Source organism: Anopheles funestus, chromosome 3RL, assembly GCF_943734845.2.
Source record: "Anopheles funestus chromosome 3RL, idAnoFuneDA-416_04, whole genome shotgun sequence".
Classification (NCBI taxonomy): domain Eukaryota; kingdom Metazoa; phylum Arthropoda; class Insecta; order Diptera; family Culicidae; genus Anopheles; species Anopheles funestus.
In genome coordinates, this window is record NC_064599.1 from 79,326,411 (window position 1) to 79,348,604 (window position 22,194).

The window sequence follows — 22,194 nt, forward strand, 5'->3', positions numbered from 1 at the left end:
ATCAGTACGTCAATCGAGCACCGGCAGTGATCAACTCCTTTGCAGCACTTGATAAATGGAGATAAGCTGCCTGTTCGGTATGCTAGATTACCGCCTTTGCCGCCTTTTGCATAAACCACCGGAATGAAGTTATTCGTGCGCATCACACCATTCACACCGATCTAACGAATAATGGTGTCACCTCATTTGCATAAAGTAGAGAAAGACGTTCATGCGTGTTCCTCCGGCTACCGTTGGAGGTTTGGTGAGCAAACTGACGGCAAACGGTTTAACAGATCATTCCCTGGTATATAAGGAAGAAAAGACCGCCCCTCGGTCTTCCTTTCAAACCCGGGGACGGCAAGGGCAAAAGAACTGGGCTAGAAAACTGTCGAAGAAAATCTCGAACAAGCGCGATTTTGAGTGAATGATCTGAATACGACCGGAATGTGACATCGAACTTCGGTACACCGGTACACCATCCGTTTGCGACGAAGGAATTGAGATTGATGAGTATTCCAGCCGCATATCACACAGCAGTTTGGAGTCGTGCAAATGTGGAGGAAAACCACTCGTCAAAGCACAAATGCCAACGTTCGGCGAGACGGGGTTGACACTTTTCCGTAGAATGCTGGCCCACCCTTCGAGGCTTCCAGTTCGGGGAGCCGGTTTGACGCTGAAGAGTGATTTGATCGATCAACTATCGATTCTTTCGCACTGTGAGAGGAAGAAACGAACGTGCTGATGAGGCGAATGTTTAAAAGGGCGGCAATAAACTCGTTTACTCTCTACTTTCTTCGAATGTATGCTCGTTAGAATGTTTTTCTATGGAAAAAAAAGGAAAAAGGGTACTTCTGTTCGGTTTACTAAAGACACTAGGGAAGGGAAAATCCTATCTGCTGCTTTATTATCTCCTACAATCGAAAGTCAACTCGACGATGTATCGCAAATCTTTTCCCAAAACCGAAATTCTATTACCAGGATTAAGCAAAACGAACAACGATTTTTTAATGTCCGCACGTTTTTCGTTTAATTTCTAATTAACGTGGCGTCAGTTGTGTATACTGCGGGAAGACACCAACACAACACGCGACGAACCTTTTTTTTGGGGGAGGGAGAAACGAACAAAGTCCACAGATCAAATTACAAATCTTAACCCTCCGTTTGCAGGCACGGTTATCGTTCATATTTCGCCGCATTTTCGTATTGCTTTTTTGCTTTAAGAAATTACTTGGGACATTTACACACAGCACACAGCAGTGTTTGAGTGTTCTCAAAACCCATCCACCGCCGGAACGGTGGTTTTTGGAATAATTCATTTATTCACCGCGTCTTCATCGGCATTAATTTCTCCTCGCAACAAAATGGGGGAGCTCATGAATCGCTTTCCCGCTGCGCTATCTACGCGTGTGCCGCTTCAGCAGCAATTGTTCGATAGGATTTGTGGGATGCAGATTCCGTTAAGCATTTACCATCGTTGGTTCCTTTTTCAGAGGCAAGAATAAGGATCGGTTTTCACTGGAGATTCTTCAGGAGCAGCATGATTCCTGCCCGGATCGACCCCTTCAAATTTGAACAAAACACCAAACCGCCATAGAACCGCCTTTCTATTTTCACATCTTTTTATCCTTTCCGAGACATTCATTTCTCTATCCACTTCAGCACGGAGTACCTCTTACGGGCGCTTAATTCATGGTTGATTTTTGTGAAGATTATTACAACGTACGCGGGACAACCAAATATTTGCCCCGAGAAACAATAATACCATCGTTTTTTTTTATTATTTGTTTGGTTCTATTCTTTCCGTTGCTCCCGAGGGTACGATTCCTTTCCAATAGGGTGACCTTGTTTGTACACCAGAACATACATACCAACCATCGTGGGGTACTACCCCCATTGAAAAGGGTGGGTTGTAAAAAAAATATTTACTTTCACCATGTCTTACGATTGCAGTTTGTGAAGTGATTTTACAAAAATTTCTCCCTCCCAAAAACGAAACGCAAAATTACGTCTTTTTTGAGGTGATGCGATTAAAAGTTGCTCCGACGTTTGGTGAACGCATTAAATCTTGGTTAAAAAAGGGTTATATATGGCCATACAGGAGAATGTTCCTTATTGTGCTGCGTACGCGAGATACACCGAAAAAGGGCTGCTCAAGGATTCGCCACGCAGACATAGTCGACGCATCACATTTGTTCCGGTTGGGATTTAATGAAAGTTTGCACTTTGGCGCTACATAAACATAGTACCGTAAGGGAAGTTTACATTCACGATCTGGCTTTGTTGCCAGACTTGCCAGACATTCCAGCTAGTGAAGTAAAGCCTGAACGGAACAGGATATTACCAACAGCCTCCAGAATATCCCGAAGCTTCGATTCGAATCGACATGGTGAATTGGTGATTGGTAGAAATGATTCCTGTTGGGCATCTCCTACTCCAGAGCACATTCCGCTTTCAACATTCCGCTTTGTTTGGAACTGTTTCAGCGTAGCTATCGAAAGGAACAGAAGTACTCAAAATTGGAAAGACAAAATCGACAGACATGTCTCAGGACAGGAAAAACGTCGACAGTCTATCACATCGACATCATGCTTTTGCTACCACCATTTTCCAAACCGTCCCTTTTGTAACGGGAAATATTTTCCAATCAATTTCCCACCGTTGTTCGTTCCTTTTTTTTGCTTGCTTTCTCCTTACGTTGATGCCGAGTCGTCACATTCGTTCGCCGGTGAGATCTGTGTGTACTTCCAACCCGGATGCATATGTTCTTTGCATCCCATCTTCAACTCGGCAAAAAAGGGATGGATTTGTACGAGGTACGAGAGGTAGAGTTCTGTAACTTTTCCATCTTCATCTAACTTCATCTTACTCGCCCACAAACGTAAAACGTGAGGAAGTGATTTTTTTACAACTTTCTTATCGCCTAACGCTCATTTCAACTTCAACCATTTCTGCTGACGAAAACCATTTTTCATGGAGCCTCAAAACACAGGGAAACGACTAGACGCGAGATACGGGCACACGCTCACAAAAAAAAGCTGACAAGAAAAAAAATGTCCAACACTTTCGTGTCGTGTCGGTAAAGAAAAGATTCCCCTTTCTTCACTGCAGTTTGCGTGTCTCCACAATATATCACCATAATGATAACGGAAATTGGAAGTGTACACAAGATCCATTTGCCGTATCCTCTCACACATTTCCAATTTATACACATTAGAAATAAATTTTCCATTCCCATTCCAGTTGGGTAGAATAGGGTGAGGTTGGGAAGAGTTCCTTCTGGCAGCATTTTTATCGCAAACGGGACCAAACTCTCGCTTCACGTACACCGCGGTGCGCACAGGTAACAGGCGGGTCGTACGGTGGAAGAAAAAATATTACTCCACATGAAATCACTTTATAGCAGTAATCATTGTGGCTGATGTTGGTACGTTTTCCACCCGCACAGGACTTCAGAAAGAGAGATAGCGAAGAAGACGAAAAAAACGCTCCTGAAAACCGCTTCAAGGGAAAAGAATTCAAGCAATATTCCCGGGATATAAAGTGCTCCAGGAGCACACGGGAAAAAAATGTGAACGTGTAGTATTTATCACGAGCGTGAGACTGGCGAACATTTTTGCACTCCCCCAAAAGTGTACGGCAAGTGAATTGTGTGAACCTTTTATCGGCTCTTGGTTTGTGCTTGAGATCGATGAAGATGTATTAGCATCCATTCCCGCGGTAAACCACGTTGATCTGACGATAACTCCAAGCAGTAAGGCGATGGAAAGGACACGGGAGAAATTCTTTCCAAAAAAAAAAAAAAAACCGGGAACCATTTCAAATGTGTGATCAAACCACCCATTCATGTCCCCTTTGCATCGGACGGTGGTTTGGTGAGGTCTTAAAAATCTTCCACCATTAATATTATTCCGTGCCTTTTTTGGTGGTGGCTGTGGCCAAAAACAGCTCATTCCGCTCAACACTCCGTTGATGGAATTTTGCTTTCAAAAGGCGAGAACGCTTATTGATGCTTCATTGCCAGCTGTTTTGGCAAATCGGAATTCGAAGGCAAGATGAAATAAAAAAAATACATGCAACACTTCCCGATTTTGTTGCACGCCGTGCTCCAGTGCTGTTCGCTAAACCACCCACTCAGGGAACGTCCGCGGTTGACCGATGCGCTAAATTGAATGAAATTCGGTCCGGAAATTGAACGCCTTTCGCTTCCCTACTCGGTAAAGCGCTTTTTGGTCCCGGGTACTAAGGGATCGGGGGTTTGGGTACGTTCCGGAAATAGTTGACCATTTTTCGCACCAGTTGACAGGGCGGCATTTGTTTTGTTGCTTTGGTGTGTGTGACCAGCTGGTGTGCTATTGCAAGTTGTTGGGAAACTGTGTTTTTTTTACATTCATTCGATTTTTCCTTTCATGCATGGTCAAGTGACCACAAAACTTTGGGTCGAAAATTGCTTTCTAAAATTCCATGAAGTTACCAATGTAAGTTAAACTTTAACACACAATAAAAATGTGATAAAGGACTATGGGGGAAAAACATAGAGTGAAGGTACATTTTCCTTACTTACCCGCACTAGATGATGCTTTTGTACGAAGTCGTCCAGCTTGAAGATTTTGCACCAGTAAAGACTTTCGTCACTGTCCGGCAACTCGACGTCTTCGTTGCGGAGCTCCAGAATGCTAACGCTCGGTGCATTCTGCAGCTCGTCCTGGCTGGAACGCTGCGTGAGGAAAATCGAACGCGAACCCTTGAAGGCAACGAGTGGCTGGGGTAGGGCTGCATTCGATCCCTTTAGCGGTTTTTCCTTTGAGTAAAGGAATAGAACACGCATCGTGTCGTTCTGCAAGAGAAAAGAAATTACGACAGTTGTGTGAAAAGTTTGTTATATTCATGAAAAAAGAGGAAAACTGGCAAAATGCATTTGAACATGCAATTGTCGAAAAACAGAAATCTAATTCAATATTCCAATTTTCTATCTTTGGTCCTTGAAATATATTTTATCTAAAAAACTTTTATCAAAAAATATTTGAAAACACATAGAACTCAAATTACAAATTTCCCAAAAGCAGCTTACATTCTTGATCGAACAATTACGGTTTCAATTGGTCTCATTGTAGGAAATGGATTTTCCCTCATCACGATTTAATTGCCATTTAACCGTTTTAGTTGAACAGCATCGGATAATCGATTTAAATTGCTCATCCTGTTTCACTGGCATCGTGACGTGAGTGGTTAACAAAACTGTTAAAAAAACAGTTCTCAACAAAACTCATACACACACACAGCTATAACCGCCCACCGCCAACGAAAAACGCATCCCAAAATATTGGGCAAACAATTTCGGTGCAATTGAGCTAGTAATGCTGATCCACCCTCAACCCATTCACTTGCAAACCATCCTCACCTCGTTGCCCCTCGTCTGCCTGTTCCCGAAAAAAACGGATTTGGCATTTTCTGGGGTGGAAAATTCATCGGAAATCGCCAAAACCCAATTTCGTAGCGAAAATGAAACATTTTCATGTCGGTCATCATGAGCTACCGACAGCGCGCGCGCTTGGAAAAGCTGCCTGGTGCGGCGGTGGATCCTTTCGGGGTGGAAATGCTGGAGAACAATTCGAGGTGGTTATACCAAAGCAGGACAAAGAATGAAGTGCAATATTTTCTACCGCACAGCGTTTGCTGTACTGTTTCGTATGCTCCCCCTACCGTTCGTTTCTATCTCTCACTGGACAGAAGTTGTATTTGAAGGGTTGGTGTATTTTTTTCTTCTCTCTCCCTTCTACCCGTCCCGGTGGTTTGCGGGAGGTCCAAAAACCCGTTGGTAGAATGTGTAGCATTGATTTGAAATTGGTAAGCATTCAGGCGTAATAATACCCAACCCTCCGATACACCCACCCCCACATTCCTGGATGGGTGGGTGGTTTCTCCCGCTTCACCAGCTCACTTACGTACGAATGGATTTGTATTGCCCTCATATGCGTTGCGCAATAATGGAATTACGAAGCATGAAATTTTATCTGTTTCGTTTCATGCTACACGCTATATCAATTGGCCCTACTGTCTGATACACTTTTCGTGGTGCGGATTGTGTTATACAAGTTATACATTCCTTTATTCCCAGTGTGAGAGATACACGAGAGACACATCACTTTACCATACTTCCAAGCACTTTAAAAACAAATGCCTTACATGAATCCTGATCGTGTACAGGAGAGAAGATGAATCATTTGTTTGTGTTCATCGATGCAGTCAAAGTAGACTGTGTGCGCCTAAATGTAGGCAAAAATTATTAATTATACTCTTTGTAAGCTAAAACAGCTTCACTTCAATCACGTTTCTGATCTGTCTTTGCAAAACCAGCATTGCGTCAGATACAGTGAACTCAAAACCAAAAAAAAGAGAACTTCACTCCATTACCATAAACTCTCAGCATATGATTCTCAGCAGGCAGGGGTTCTAAACTCGAACGCCAAGGGCCGCAGCACTCGAAAAGCCGTGTTGCGAAAATGTTTGCATTACAATTTGAATAAATTAATGTTGGGAAAAATGTAATTAAATTTCAATTTCACATGTAAATCCAACAATGCACGCACAGCTCATATAACTGTAGGATGTTGAAACGAGATCCGATTCGTAGGAACTTTTTTTTCGTCTTCTTCTCTATACCGCGTGTAAACTCCAACGTACGCAAATGCTGGGATAAAGCGAGAGCTTTTGGTGGGGTTTTCTTTTTTTTTGGGAAAGTGGCTCGAATTCGGAATAGAAGTGTTTACCAGCGGGTGTGGAAGGATCCGTGAGTGGTTACGATTTCGACAAATGAATCCCTACACGCACCGTTGCCGAAAGACGGTGGGGCGTGGACTAGCGCGAAGAAATTGGGAAGTGCATTCGTTGGCGAAGCGAAGCCGAACGCTCTATTCGCTAACAGGAATTTATGATCATACCCGTCATCGAAATTCCACCGGTGGAGCAGCAAACCACCGTACTACACCATCATTGCCGCTTATCGCTTCGGTGAGAGGAAGTTTTTGGTAAAATATTTTAAGTGAAGGGAGAGCTTTTTCTTAGATTTCAGCCAAGTCGCCCACTCACCCATTTTCGACGGTGCAGGAAAATGCCAACGATGAAGCGCAATTTATGAAATAAATGCAAACATATTTGATTAAAATAAAATGCGTCCATGCGCGGGGGCGGAGGAGTTTTTTCTTTCTCTCTCCTTTCTTTTCGTTTTATAAATGAATTCCTTCGCTGAAGAGTGGAATGTCGCACTGTAGCACCTTCACCTTTTTTTTTGAGCTATCAAGATCGTTTTGTTTGTCGATCAGCAGAGCCCCGAACGGAACGCTTAGCAAATGTTCCATTTTTAGAGACGTTTTGTTGTTTTTCTTTCAAGCAAGTACAATGTAGGAATTGGCTGTTCTGTGCCATTCGCTTATTGTTATTTTCGACCCTCGTCCGTTTGTATCAGTGCACATGTTAATTTCAATTTATATTCAAATATTATTTCAGCTCTCATTCTTCGCCTCGCACAGGATCTCCAGAAGAGGAAGGAGATCCGTCGCGTAATGCATTCACCCTCCTGATAAGGGTGTTTTTTCTCTATCTCTCTCTCTCTCTCTCTCTCTATCTAGATTGTTAAGATGCACTTACTCCTATGCCCGGGACCAATCAGACAATCTCGGGCATAAAAACCCTTAGCGAACACTCGTTCGCATCGAGCATCGGGCATTGTGTGTGTTTCCTTATTTTCATAATTCAATTTCCAATTAGAAAACAGGATTTTGACTATTCCGACACCTTAATCTACCGGAGGGTTTTATCTCAATTAAATTCGAAGAGCGAAATTTTGCGATCCGCCACTTTTTCGGGGCTGGTGCCAGTGAGTTGAAACCCCCCATTCCGACCCCGGTACCGACCGATACAAACTTTCCACCCATCATAGTCTGGAATCCAAGGGGTTGTTGGAAGAAAGTTAATGGAATTTGCCACTCCCAAGCGGTGCTTCCTACCTTTTTGGTAGCTTTTCGAGCGGGGATATCCCGTGCTAGTATCAAACCGAAATTGAACCTAGAAAAAGAAGTTCACCCCCCAAGTCCACCGTCTAGGAACGTTTGTCTTATGAGGGGTGGAAAAATTATTAGTGCGTCGAGTCGTGGATGTTTGCGCTTGAGGATCTATCCAGTCCCTGGGTAAGGGTGGGAGGATCGTTACGGTATTGGTTCGGACCATAATTCCATAACACCCTCCCGGAATCGTCCTCACTTGGCCTTTTTGGTGGCCAGTCTCCAGGATTATGATTGAGTTTTGGGCCGTAATTGAGTTTGTGGTTTGAGTTGGCTAATGGTCGATACTGTTTGGATTGCTCGGAGCGACCACCTCTTTGGAGAAGTTCCATTTTAACAAGATTTAGATACGTCTAGATATTGGCGAATTCGGTCCTTTGGATCGGATTTCTTCATTAAAGGCTAATAGGTATAAGATGCTTGATAGATTATCTTATCCGATGCGCTGCAAAAGTCTTCAATAACTTATGATTCGCATAAGGAAGGGAAGAAATTCAGAATCCTCAAATTTTTTTTTTAACTAATAGATAATGTACACAGAACGACTACAGTCTAAATAAACCACACCAGCTGCAGTTCATATTTGATTTACGACTCACGCTTCAGCTGCCAAATGTCATCGTCTTCAAGTAATCTGATTCCACTTGGAAGCTGTCAACAATTGTTCACCTTAGGAAGAACAATTCCCGAACTCTTCCAACCAAACAGCCCAAACAAACCGAAAAGTGGTACAAATTAATTACACAATAAATAAAGCATCATCTGAGTTTAATGCCAACATTCGCAGCCATCCATTCCCCCTTCGAACCGGATGCGACATTTTAAGATGCTGCGTCTTAGTACTACCACTGTCGCCCTCGTTTACTTCCCCCCCGTTCCATCGACTTTTCAACTGTCATCGTAATTCCAAACTAATTGGAAAAGTTCCTTGTAATTCCTGCCCTGTTTATTAACGTCCCGTGTGCGTTTTTGGTAAGAATTTCTTCCCAACATCGCGCTGCTGGATAATCGAAACACAAAAGAGGGTGGGGATCGAATGCTGAGGTTTGTTGGTTTTTGCGATTCGATAGTAAAATGCAAAGAAAATTGGATTCATCTTTCACTTCACTCCGTTAGGAGGGCGAGCAACAACAACAGTGAGCCAAATTCCAACAACGAGAAACGAGATGCATAGTTCCCCAGTTCCCGAACAACGGGGTTAAGCGTAAAAGCGTACTGATTGGAGCACGAAACACTGCCTGATGCAATTCCCGGGCAGCTTATGGGTAGCCGGGGGGAAAAGTTTTCTCACCCATCGAACGAACAGTCGTCCTAGGCAAGGGCTGTCTCCGTATCCGGAGACCGGGTTCTTCCTGGATTGGCAAAAGTTCGAAAAACACCTTCAGCACCCAGTCTACCGTGTACTCGGGGCTGCTTATAAATCGCTTCCGGGCAGGATTGTCCACCGATCGTGGGGTTAGTACGTTGGTTATCCACGCTTTCCTATCACATTTCCGTGTTCCGGATTTGCCTTTTGCTGAAAGTCAGGCCACACTGACTGCATTTGTCTGCAGGTGGGTTGTGTGGGTGTTTGTGTGCAACCAATGGACGATGAATCTATCGACCGTTTCCTGCGACCGATGCTTCGAGCGCAAGGTGATACACCGACGATATGCAAATCGATTCTCCAGTGGGATAACTCCCATAGGAATGGCAGACACAATCAGCCCTAGCTCTGGTTACGGGTTACGTCCATCTCGACGTACGGCATACAAGAAGATGGCAATCGCAACCTCGAAACCTGATCGGTGAAATCGGTCGGTTTCGTTCGGTTTAGACCAAAACGGTTTACTGGATGGTGGTGATGGTGGGTTTTGCTTCCAGCTTTCACTGCTTCCCCGGACACTGAGTAGCGTCCATTTGCCAACTATCGTCCCCCTTAACACAGCATTTGCTTCGAGGTAGCCTCGTGGTGAACTTCAACGGGGTTTTTATCGTTTGATCGTTATCTCGGTTTTCTGACTCTGTTCGCAATCTGACACACAATCGCCCAACCACAACCACCGAACCCAGTAGATACTGTGAACAGACAGAAGAAATGGTACCGTGGAGAACCGTTGTCTCAAAACCCGATAGTGGGAAACGTTCCTCGCCAGGAGGCGGAAGTAGCTTCTTCCTTTCCACTGTCCGTTCTGATTTATGGCAACAGTTTGCAAACGATTAAATTTGAATTTCGCATTGCTCGGTTGGTCGGTCGGTCGATTGTCTTGGTCAGATCTCGGAATCAACGAACCAAAACCCGAACGTTTCCCGTCCAGGCTGGCAGTGGGTGAACCAATCGAACGGCTCAAGCATTGTACAGCGCGCACTCGAAAGATGTCAAAGTCAAAATGTTACCAAATTGGCTACTTGTAACTTTGTGTCACAAGGCGCGTTACCATTGGCGCACACATTGGATGGCGCTAAGTGGATGCTTCGTACGAGTGGGGTCGGGTCCTCAAGGGAAGTTTGCCCCGTGCGTACGTGACTGGATTGCGTTCGAGTCGAGACACTTACCGTTATCGGGAAGTCATCCTTCATATCACAGGTATCCAGATTGCGCTTAAATCTAATTACGGTGTGGGTTGTGTTCTCGTATCCCAGCAGCAGCGTGTAGTCCTGGGAGGAGTCGACAATTGGTTCACCGTCGCTGTCCGGTCGGATGTGACGATCCTGGGAAATAGACGAAGAAGAAGGAAATCATGAGTATGAGGAGAAATGAGCTTGTGTTGGAATTTTTAGCATGTTGTCATTGTGGTTGGCAAATAGTTTTATTCGATATTTTGTAATTACAATATTTTACATTTACACATCATTTCTCTGTTTCAAATATTTCTTAAGAAAGAGACATCAATTTATTTTAAAAATAAATCTAACCACCGGATAAGGAACTCTGTAAAAAAATAGTTAAAAAGCCAAATTCGCATTAATGTAGGCTATGTGGCGCCTAAATGTATGCAAACATTAGAATTAGAATAGCTCGACTATTTGTGAGAGGGTTTAGAATTCTATTTAGCACGTAGATTTAGAATTTAGATCAAAATAAACTATACTGTAACGTTCTGTACCCCGAGAGCAACAAGAACACAAACGACAGCACATAAATAATGATCTCATTGCGAAATAGAAAACAGTCCCTTGTCAAATAAAGTGCAAAATCTGTGACAACATTATTGCATCGAGATCGACGTCACCATCATTCAGCAAATCAGTCCGATCGGTCGCTGACTAAGCAATAGCTCGTCAGTCAATTATATGGTAATTCATTTCCAAACATCCAACAAAAACCTAGTTCGCCGACTCACCATCATTGGCCACCGTCCAACATTGTGTCCCGATGGGGTTTGCCGCAGAACTCATCAGCAGAACCTCCGGAACCGCTTGCATCATTCATTCGATAATCCGTCACATGCCGGAAATAGACGTCCCACCATACACTCACAGCCATGTTCCTTTTCTTCCCTTCCCAAAAATACTAAAATTATCCTTTTGCACAAGTATTTTCATTTAGGTTGTCCGTTGTCGAATCCATCACCATCGGATGGTCGCACGACAATTAGCGCAAAACCTCAAGGAACAATAATTTCCGTTACAGAAAGCGCTTGTACGGGGATTCACCCCGATTCCTAATTACGGGCTGGGCATTGTCGCGCAACAGCCGGTCAGCGTGGTACCGTGCCACCGAAAATTGGGCCCTTCATTTTGCTGCTTGCAATTTTTGACGCTTTGTTTTGGTGGATTGGGTCAGCGCCGGAAATTGCTCGTCATAAACATCATGCTTCCGCTGACAGCTGACACAGTGGACGGTGTTACGTGTACGCAGCACCAGGCAGAGTAAATGACAGCCAGCCATCCTCATTACCTAGTGGCGTGTGGTTGGCGAGCGATGATGGGTGGTGGGTAATTGTTCACACAAATTGTCGCAAATGCCTCGTTGACGCATGTCCGTACAAATATCGCCCGGAACCACGCAGAAATACGTACGCGCGCATGCTTTCTTCAGTTGCTGCTGTTTTACCAGCGGTAAATCCATTCGATTGGCAACTAATTTTCCGGACTCCGGAGCGTAGTAACATTAGAGGCAACTCACTTCCGTTGTGCTCGATTGGCACGAAAGGCCCGTTGTAAGTTTGCTGGCAGAAAGTAGCACGATCAACCAACCAACGGAAAGTGAGTACGATCCTATTCACCCATGACCACGAAATCTGTAAAGTACGGTGGTTTCATAAGTGCAGAATTTTCCACACAACCCGGCCCCCCCGCGGGGGAAACTCGGGAAAAACTGACTGGGTCCGTTTATAGTTTATTCACGCATGATTTATGGTGGAAATAATTGCTACAATTTGTCATCGCCATTTTATTTTATGGTGCTTCACGACACCAAAAACACACCACCAAATGCTGGGTTGACCGGTCGGTGGCCCATTCGGTGGCCCCTTCTCACCAATCTCCCATTGGGACACCAATCATCCTGGTAAATACGGAAGGGCACCCCCGAAAAGCGTGGGAGAACTACGGTCCGGTCATTATTGAGCCGCCCGAATAGGAATGGGTAGCTTCGGCGTAGCTTCAAGGCAGAACCGTCGTGCAGCGAAAATGATGGACAGTAATTTATGTGCAAGCGGTGGACCGAGATTTACGGGGACACGGTCGACCAATGTGAAGGTGGCTTCGAACGGAAGTCTTCCCGTGGGCGATTAGGATGTGATGGGTGATAGCGTTTAAGATCCATTTCGGTAAGGATATCGTTCCTTAATCGACTGCCTTTAGTGTGCGTTTATATCCTGTCGAGTGGTTCTTAAAGCATTTCCATTACGGCGAAGCAGCAGTAGGGTGAGATAGTGGTCAATTTTTGGAACTGATTGATAAGAAGAATTTCACTATTAATCGTTTAATATAGCGCAACAACGATCGCAAGAAAGAGATCCTTCTGAAATCGATCATTTTGTCGAGCGTTTTGCATAACTTCAGGCGTATTAATAACAAACCCGTTACCGATTGTGAATACATTTCAACAACACTTTACATCATCATAATCATCAGTAAAACAGTGTAGCTTCCTTCTTAGAAGAGTTTTCCGCTTCTCATATCTTGGTAAACTTATTACAAGCACTTAATCGTCCGCAAGCAGCAACTACCTCTCAGCCGTGGTTTTGCACATCACAAACTTCAATTAGTAATGCAAATACAGACAATAATTTCTCGCATTTCCCGTACGCAACTGTAAACAATTAGCAATAATCTACTAAGTCATTTGACTCCATACTGCTTAAGCGCAAGTGAAATGTAGTCATTACAGTTACACGGTTTAATGTTTGATCTACTACCGGCTCTCAAAGCCACTCTCAAAATCAGGTTCCTACCGCACAAACCCCTTAACCTTCGCGCACACATTCACTTATCCTGTGCAAGCACTCGTCGTTTACATAAATCATGACATTTATTTTCGCATCAATTTGAACGTACCGGGTGACTTCTGATGCGGTGCCCACGGTAGAGATTTCACCGGATTGGATTCAGTTTGATTACACCTAGCACGGAACATCCTGGAAACTCCCTGCTCTCCTAATGGACTCTACACACAACGGTCCCGATCGTAGTCGCTGCTGTTTCTGGTCTGATAACTCGATAAAACTCTCACACTAGCACACGCGTCACGCTGCCACAAACTTGGCAAACGGTTAGAAGAAGTTAAAATTTCATATCAAACAACATGTTTGCATTAATTTAACTTTCGTCGGACGGGCTAAAAATCATCATCACCAAACGTCAGCCAACGTCAGCTACTTGTGGGACACACTGTGTTGTGCCCTGCAGCTTGTCAGTAAGGAAGCGTTCCGCCTCGATGCTGACTTTTACAGCAACGGATTCAGGAAATGGAACGCCAGGAGTGGCCGTGTTTGTACGAGCATGTAGTAAAACTTGTCCTCAACGCTCCCGAGCACACTCGGTTTGTCTTTCTAAAGAGGATCTCGACTTTCCAACATAAAAGCTATTACGAGTGTACTTAGCAACTATATTACAACAACATCATGATTCGACCTAGTAGTTGCTGCAACTCGCCCAAGCAGCAGTAGAACTCTTAGCTCTGCTTTTGGTAAATACATTTACCTAAACACACACACATACACACGGCGGAACCACACATCCTCCCAGTGGAGAACAAGAATTTGCACACAATCCGCACGGAACCGGAACGAATCTGATAGCCATCGCTTCTCCACACGTCGGTAAGCGTCCATGTTTTCCTGGAGGTTTAAAAACACCGTACCGTGATTGTTCGCCGTACTGCGGCACAGTTCCTGTGAGTTGACATCGAAAACATGTGTCGTAAAATCGCTCCAATAGCTTTATTTTCTATTAAACGATAAAACGGTTCGCGTTCTGTCCTTTGCGAGAAAAGATGCTGATGATGTCCGAAAAGGGAGAACTCTACAGTTGCACGATTTAGCGGAGGGACATTCCTTTGGTTCTAGTTTCAAAGCGTTTGCGAGAACTTTTAGTTAAAAACATGTGCATCGTGTAGAAAATTTGTAAATACCCACCGGTTGGACGAATTTCTAAGCTCTCTTCTGAAATAAGGGAAGAACAACATCAAAACTTGAACTCTCAACTCTCAACAACTCAAGTGAATTTAAGCTTTTGTACAAGCTTGTTACCACCTTTGCAGGAAGTCCGATCATGTCCATGGATTTATTTATACACATTAGCTGTGTGAACATGGGACAAGCAAACAAAACATTTATCGTTCACTCACCCATCATTTCAAAGCACCTTTTAATATTCGAACAGCGTGACAGAAGCCCTGCACATAACAACACCTCCAAAAGGAAACAACAATGACACATACATTACATGCCCCTTTCGCCCAATATGCCATGTAGTGGCGATAATGCGATTTGGCACTGCCACTGACAACGGGAGTGAGTGGCGTAAAATGCGCCAAACATGGGCGCTAGACTTCAAGGTTTGCCGAGGTTTTGCACTGGATGTTTGCAGGCCTACCGTACACAGTATGCTGTGCATGTTGTGGCTAGGTGCGCATTCTGACACCTTGCAGAATGTTTCAACCAACACTCCAGACATCTTGGGTTGGGAAATAGGTAGAATAAAAAGCTTCCAGACATGGCAGCAAACTACTAAAGAAAAAAAACAACAACTTTAGCCTCGCACACCACCTCCGACACCAGGGCGACTCGGTACACAAATAGCTGTTTAGTTTCATTAGGCTTCTGTTTCCTGTTCACAACTTCATTCGCGTTGTACACGAACATTGGTACCCGGCAATGGTGCTGCAACTCCACCAGGAGTGGATCGGTATGTTTTTTCTTCACTTCTGCACGAAAGCTCTTCTAAGCCATTCCTTGCTTCCTGTCTCGAACAGTGCCGTCCAAGTGCGGGAACTCACGCAAACTCCCATTTACCGATGGGCCTGTGGGGACAACGCGCCCTCTGGTATATGTTTTACATTTTAATGCACCGACAATTTCTAACGTTCTAACGGAGGAAGGTGCTCGGGTTCTTCCTAATGCTAATGCAAACCAACCCAGGGTGTGTGCGAGTGGCAGAAAGGCAGCAAAAAAACGAGAAACATTGAACAGAGGTAATTAAAGGCTGCAGAGTGCAGTTTGCCCAGTGACGGGCGCCTCGTTGTCGTTTTAGCGTCAGACTTTAATTGATATTTGCGTTTTCGCCAGCAAGATAGGTAGACTGACAGCTAATGTCACAATAAAAGTTTGTGCCAGAACCTTACAAGAACCCCTTCTGACGAAAGTATCGAAAGGCTGTCGGAAATAATTCTTGAATGTGCTCAACTTCAGCGCACAATTCATTAGATACCTTAATGGACGAGATTTCCCAGGAAAAAAAAACATACCATCACCCTTACGCAATAGAAATGATGAAGTGCCCATTCATTCATCCTTATCGGTGTGCGTTATATGGGATCCTTGAAGGAATCTATGTCAGCAGAAAAAGCACAAAACCTTCTATCGGTTCTTGCCACGTCTCGTATGCAGGCCACCTATGTCCTAACCGCGCGCTTGTAGGTAATCAGGGTTGCAGGGTTTTTACGACCGGAAAGATAGACCCGTTTCGCACTGGCTGGTGGTGGTGGTTGGTTCAAAGCAACAAAAAAAACGATGGGGCCAAAACGTGTTCCGGTGCTGCTTTTAAAATATGCCCGCAATAAAACGAGAACGGTTGCTCCATAAACGTAATCACACGCGCACGCAAACGCAGTAATACGGTAACAATTTTTCATTTATTCCAATAGATTGTTATTGCTTTCTTCGCCTCGATTTGTTCTTGAAGATGGGACCGGGAAAAACGAGCTCCAAAAACGAGAATATTTTGCTGGCGTCCTGGGAAGACGAAATGGGTTTTTTTGCTGGTTTAGAGGTTGAGAAGATTTTCATACGTCCTCCCAGAGATTGGCTGATATCGGGGGGGAAATTTTGATCGATGGATCGGTTCAATGCTTCGAACCGGGAAACATAAACATAAGGATTATGATTTGAAGGAATACTCCCCTTTTTTTGAACAAGGACAAAATGCTTTGCCATAAAGGAATAAGTTATGGAGCTACTCTTTATTGGACGTAGATTTGATGCTATTTGGATCACCGATTTTTCCACGACGGAATGTTCATGCCCTTCCTGCAGGAATTACACAACCCAAAATGGGAGGAAAATTATGTTTATACAGCCTAATTGTGGCGCTTACCCTTAATACACGAAGCAACTAATTAAAACCAACGTCGACTGTATGTAATTCAATTGTGCTCCACAATTAAAAGCTCATCCATTCTGCTAGATTAAACACTATTCCCTGCTCAAAAAGCAGACGGTTCGTTTTTTTCTGACAACGGTACAGCCAAAGATCAACATCCCTGCAGAATTGGGGATAAGAGAAAGAAGCAAAAAAAAAGGACTACAGGATGAAAAGAAAACATGCACACCGTGTATCTGCCTTCGGATTTTCCTCATCTTTCTACGATGGTTCACCTGCAATGGGCGACGGCCGCCGACCGAAAAGGGGTTAAAAATTAACTAATTATCATGTTTAAAGTTATTCGCGCGAGCCGAAAGCACACTTACCACACACACATACACACAATCAACCCCGTCTGCTTTCCGTCAACAGGGTGTGTGTGTGGGTATGGATGTACAATCTTGCTTTCGAGGTACCGTGCCAAAATTCACTTAACGGTGCCACATTTCAGCACGATTCGTGCAAAGGTTAGCGAATTTTTCGCGCTGATTACTACGGGGAGGGGATTTTTTTTGTTGCTACTTTCTTCTTTCCGATGTTTAAAAAAAGGGGGCCACAAAGTAGAGTCAGCTCCAGACCGTTAGTGGAAACCTTTTTTCCATAATCGGTCAGGTGTGCGTCCTTGCTTTCCAGTTGTATTCTCGTCATCCTGGTTCTAGTCCTTTTTTTGTCTTCTCTTTTTGAAAGGCACAACGACTGACGCTAGCATTTTTAATAATGTAAATTTTGAAAAGCGTCAGCTAAATTTGGCCACCGTTTCGTTCTGGTTCGTGCTAGGTTTTTTTTTTTGCTAGAGTCACGAAAAGCTTTTTGTGTGGTTGTGTTAAAGCTGGTTTATTTTTTATTTACTCAATTTCTGTCAGCGGTTTGATCCGCTTTTTCAATTAGTTTATTAATTTTAACAGTTTTTTAGTAAGAGTAAGTGAATAATTTTAATTGCAATATAAAAAGGAAATTGCTTGAATTTTATTTTATTTTAATTTAGCAGCTTTTTTAATACACTGTTGTTTGATATTTCTTATATTAATTTCCCGTAAATTACAAGTTTAAAGCCTTTACACTGAAGAAGCCTTTACTATCTCACATATAGTAAGGATTATTGTCTTATAAAGTAATGTTTATGGGTCGATAACATCAATTGATTTATGATTGTATTTCAATGGACATTTATATTTTATATACATACATCTACTGCTACAGGACCTTCAAACGAAAACTTCGTTAATTTTTCAAGGTAAAATCCAACTTGCATGTTCAAATAATTATTAATTGATGATCCCTTTGGCGAAGATAAGACGTTAAACATTTTGCTGTCAACCATCATTTCTTGCCATAAATTCTGTTCTATAAACACGAAACGAAAGACCAAATTCATGTTTTCAAACACCAAATAGAAACCATCATCAACTAGGCAAGTACAGTAAAGAACAAAAGAAAAAAAATGCAAGATTCGAAAGCTAACGATTTTTGTTCCGCCCAAGCAAATCTCCAGTTGTGCTAGAAAAAAACGAATCACAAACAGTGAAAAGACAGGAAAAGCGCAAGCTTCCGTTTTCCGCAAACGTTTCAACTTTTTAATTGCGCCTTGAATAAGGTCTGCGTGATCCTCGATTTCTCTCTCTCTCTCTCTTTCTCTCTCTCTCTCTCTCTCTCTCTCTCTCTCTCTCTCTCTGCTGAAAGCTCCACTAGCCAACAGGACTTTGTAAGGGGTGGGTAAACTCACCCGGAAGCTCCACTTTAACTACCTTTAGCTTGAAAAGTGACGAAATCACACGCAGGACAAAAAAAATTGCTTCTATTTCGGACTTTTCTCACTTCTTTCCGTTCTGTCGATAGGACAGAGGCACTTGCTTTTCCCCGTAGGGTGAAGAATTTTCTAATAACGGTGACGTTTAGCGCACCTTCACGAGCTGACCTTCAGTTGTGGATCGTTTTTTTTGCTGGAAGGGAAACGAAACGAAATGTCATCCTGGTAGCGGTTAACGGAAACTTCATTCTTCGGAGGTCACGAACGAAACCAACGAATGAAAAGCAGGGTGCGAAAAATGACCATGGCTTCAGGTTGCGGACGAAAATGGGCCCAACTCTGCAACCGCAGGGATTAGCATGCCACATTGGAGCATATTTTTATCAACCATTTGTTTAGTGGTGGAAAAGCGGAATTTCGAAGAGGAAAAAAAGAGAAATGGAAAACTTTGCCCCATAAAACTGAAACTTCTCTGCGGGGTGGCACTGTGCTGTACGTTCTATTTGCCACTAGTGAAGGAAGTGAAATTTAGAGGGTCGCCAACCTCACCTCAAGGAGAAAGTAAGCCCACCATTTTCCTTCTTCTATCGAAACCAACAACTTCCTGTTGCGTTTTCAAGAGGCTTTGTGAGTGAAAGTTTTGCCTTTTAAATGATAAGAAACTTTCTTTCTCTTCTTGCCGTACCGATTGCGGTTCGTATTATTTCTGCATCACGAAACGAAACAAAGCTCAAGTGCGTTTTAGTTTGCCCCCGAGGTGGTGGCGTTCCGTATAGCCAACGATAACAAATTTCACGCAATTCCACACCATGCGCGGTCGTATTTTATTTTGTTTGTGTGCGTATTTTTTTGCTCTCTTTTCCACCCCTAAAACAGGGCAAGATAAGTGAAGAAGCCCGCCGGACTTAAACCGATTCGCCAATTCACCTATCTAGGGAGCAAAATGGAATTGCTATTACTTTTGGGAACTTTTTCCACGAATTTCCCTTATCGATGCGCGAAGTATCTACCCCACCGAACAAACAGGCACGCATGCCGATAGCTTGGTCGGTAATTGTTGCTTTGTTTTTTTGGAGCTAGAATAGCTGCCTCTGGTGGGGTGTTTGTACTCTTTACTTTTTACCCACACCTGGAGGGTGTACTTGATGGCGTTATTTTAACTTTGCCATCGATATGCTGGTACTTTGATTAGCCGAGGGTGAAGAAACAAATGGTGTTGGGAAAGATGTTACGGAAATAGATTTACGACCTTGAAGCAATGGAGAATCTTTTTTTGTTGGTGTTTTTTAAATAGCTTTTATCTACTGAAAGATCTTATAGATTTTCTATTTTTTTTGGCTAAAAAACACTTCTTGACCTTGCTTAGTCTATCTAACCGAATGGTATTCACTAGAAAAATATTCTTTTTGTTTTTTTTTTTATTAAGTTTTGAGGATCTTGTTGAGTCATTCATTGCCATATTTACTATTTAGATAACTTATAAGAGTACTAACTTGAGAAAACAATATTTTACGAGTCAGCGAAGCTTCTTATACAATACATTAAAATGTCCAAAATATAAACAAAAACATTTTCATATGTTTTTATTTTTCTCTTACTTACCTAGAATTTTCAAAATGGAGTATCATTATAAAAAAACCTTCAAAATTAATTGATCGCAAAAAATTTAACATATTTCCAATACGCATATTGTGGTACGTTTTTCGCGTACCTCACTGTACATACACTAAAGGGAAAATGTATACAGCAGCGGTGTTATGGTGTCTTAACATTATTAATGACCTGCCCGTTTCCTGGCGCTCGCGCAAAGTTAATGGCAACTATCGTAAGCCTCCAATCGTTTATACGACTCTTCTGGACTTCTGGATAAAAAAACACACACAACAACAACATTCGCCTGATACTGCGTTCACCCTTCACGGAATGACCACACCGTCATCACCGAAAATAAGTAAAAATACAACCAGGTAAAATCGGTGGTCATTTGTTTTAACCTACACCCCGGTGTACGGTGTGTATCCGATGAAGCGTTTTGTTTATTCCGAAGAAAATTCCAACATGACGCACCTACATTTACGACGTTCTGGCCTCAACCCCCCGCCGGGTGGGGGGTGATACACGTTCGTTTGCTGGCCCGCGGGGCGGCCGCAATACAAAATTGCAGTAAACAACGAGCTGCGAAGGAAAAGCAAAATTCCCCACAAAGTGATTTATGGTCAACCTCTTCCCGGTTTCATCGATTTCGGTCGGCCGTAAATGGTGGTGGTGGAAGGAAAATAAACTATCGTCCTTAACGATACCGATGATCGAACGGCCGGGCCACCCTTGGTACGGTGATAATGTTGTTTTGATACGCAGCACTTGACAAATCGCGTCAAAGCAAACCGATCCGGGTTCCGGGTGCAGGAAATGGAAATTCGAGTGGTTGCAATTAATTCTCTTACCGGTTTGTTCTTTGTTTTTCTGCGTGCGAGTGGTAGGAACTAATTAATACACCAACGATCAAGTGACTAATCCAAAGGTAGCATGCGATTTGTTTACATTGCCGCACATTTGTAGCATCGATGAATGGAAGATGGTAACCATTTGGCGTTCGTTCGCAAAACGCTCTTTTAAACGTTCTTCGAATTTGCCCTGTTGGCACGAGAAAACCGATTTACACTGAATGGATAAATTGTTTTACATCTCATCGCCCAAAATCCCAACCAGCACGAGTACGGAGATCAAATTCAGGGAAATCAAAAATTCATTCATCATCTACAACAAACCGTGTGCGTGCTGGGGGTGGGGCAAGCCTTCAAGCCGGGGAAAATTTCGACCAGGAAAACTTCACCCTTTTACGGGACTACGACCGATAGCTGGGCTGGGCACATCCTCAGCACATATACGCTTACGTCTGACAGTTTCATCTCCATTTCCAGGAAAAAGTCAGAGCAAAACTTTTCATTCCCAAAAAAGCCGAAGAGCACTGTCGGAGCAGCAATACGAAAGGATGACGTTTGCCTCCAGGCAATCGCTCTAGCATTTTGATGTAGGGAGGAATTAATTTGTTTATTTGTGTAATATTTATGATACAATCATAACAACAATCATTTGCACGTATGTATACCGCTTAGTGTTTTGCCCCATTTGCCAAAAAACTACCACGCAACAACGTTCTCCGAGCGAAGGTTTTTCCCACAAAAACCTGTCGGCGAAACGCTCGCACCAAACGTTCACGGGAAACTTCTTTCCCTCGTTCGACCCGAGGAAAAACGGAGAGGTTTTCACTCGGCTCGCCTGTCGACCGGAGGCCGGATGATGAAGAAAACCCAGACGTTGGATTACTAGCCAAGCGCAATGGGGAAAACCTTCCGCCCGGGCAGGTTGGGCAACTTTGCCGTTGTACATGCATCCGCATCAAAAACTGGACCCGGAACTGGTGAAGAGTAGAAAGACGAAGGATACGGTACTGCTCACCGATTCTGACAGGATTCCAAAACGGGAGACCCTGCTCCAAACTTGCGCGCTTGTAAGTGGGCGGGTAGCTGAAATCATAATCAGATTACGCGCGATACATATGTGCTGCGAACCGGACGGCTGCACAGTTTTGCCCGAGTCGGTACAACCCCCTTAAAT

The 22,194-nt window shown here is 43.5% G+C and overlaps 1 protein-coding gene across 4 annotated transcripts in view; it reads right to left on the bottom strand.

The window, feature by feature from the left end:
• Nucleotides 1–22,194, bottom strand: part of LOC125770055 (MOXD1 homolog 2-like) — a 63,875-nt gene that overhangs the window by 20,130 nt on the left and 21,551 nt on the right. For all 4 annotated transcript variants that reach the window (XM_049439239.1, XM_049439240.1, XM_049439238.1 and 1 more), the window contains exons 3-4: nucleotides 10,575–10,730; nucleotides 4,544–4,816 (exon numbers count right to left, since the gene is read on the bottom strand). In XM_049439239.1, the coding sequence (XP_049295196.1) occupies nucleotides 4,544–4,816; nucleotides 10,575–10,730 (429 nt within the window). The remainder of the gene's footprint in view (nucleotides 1–4,543; nucleotides 4,817–10,574; nucleotides 10,731–22,194) is intronic.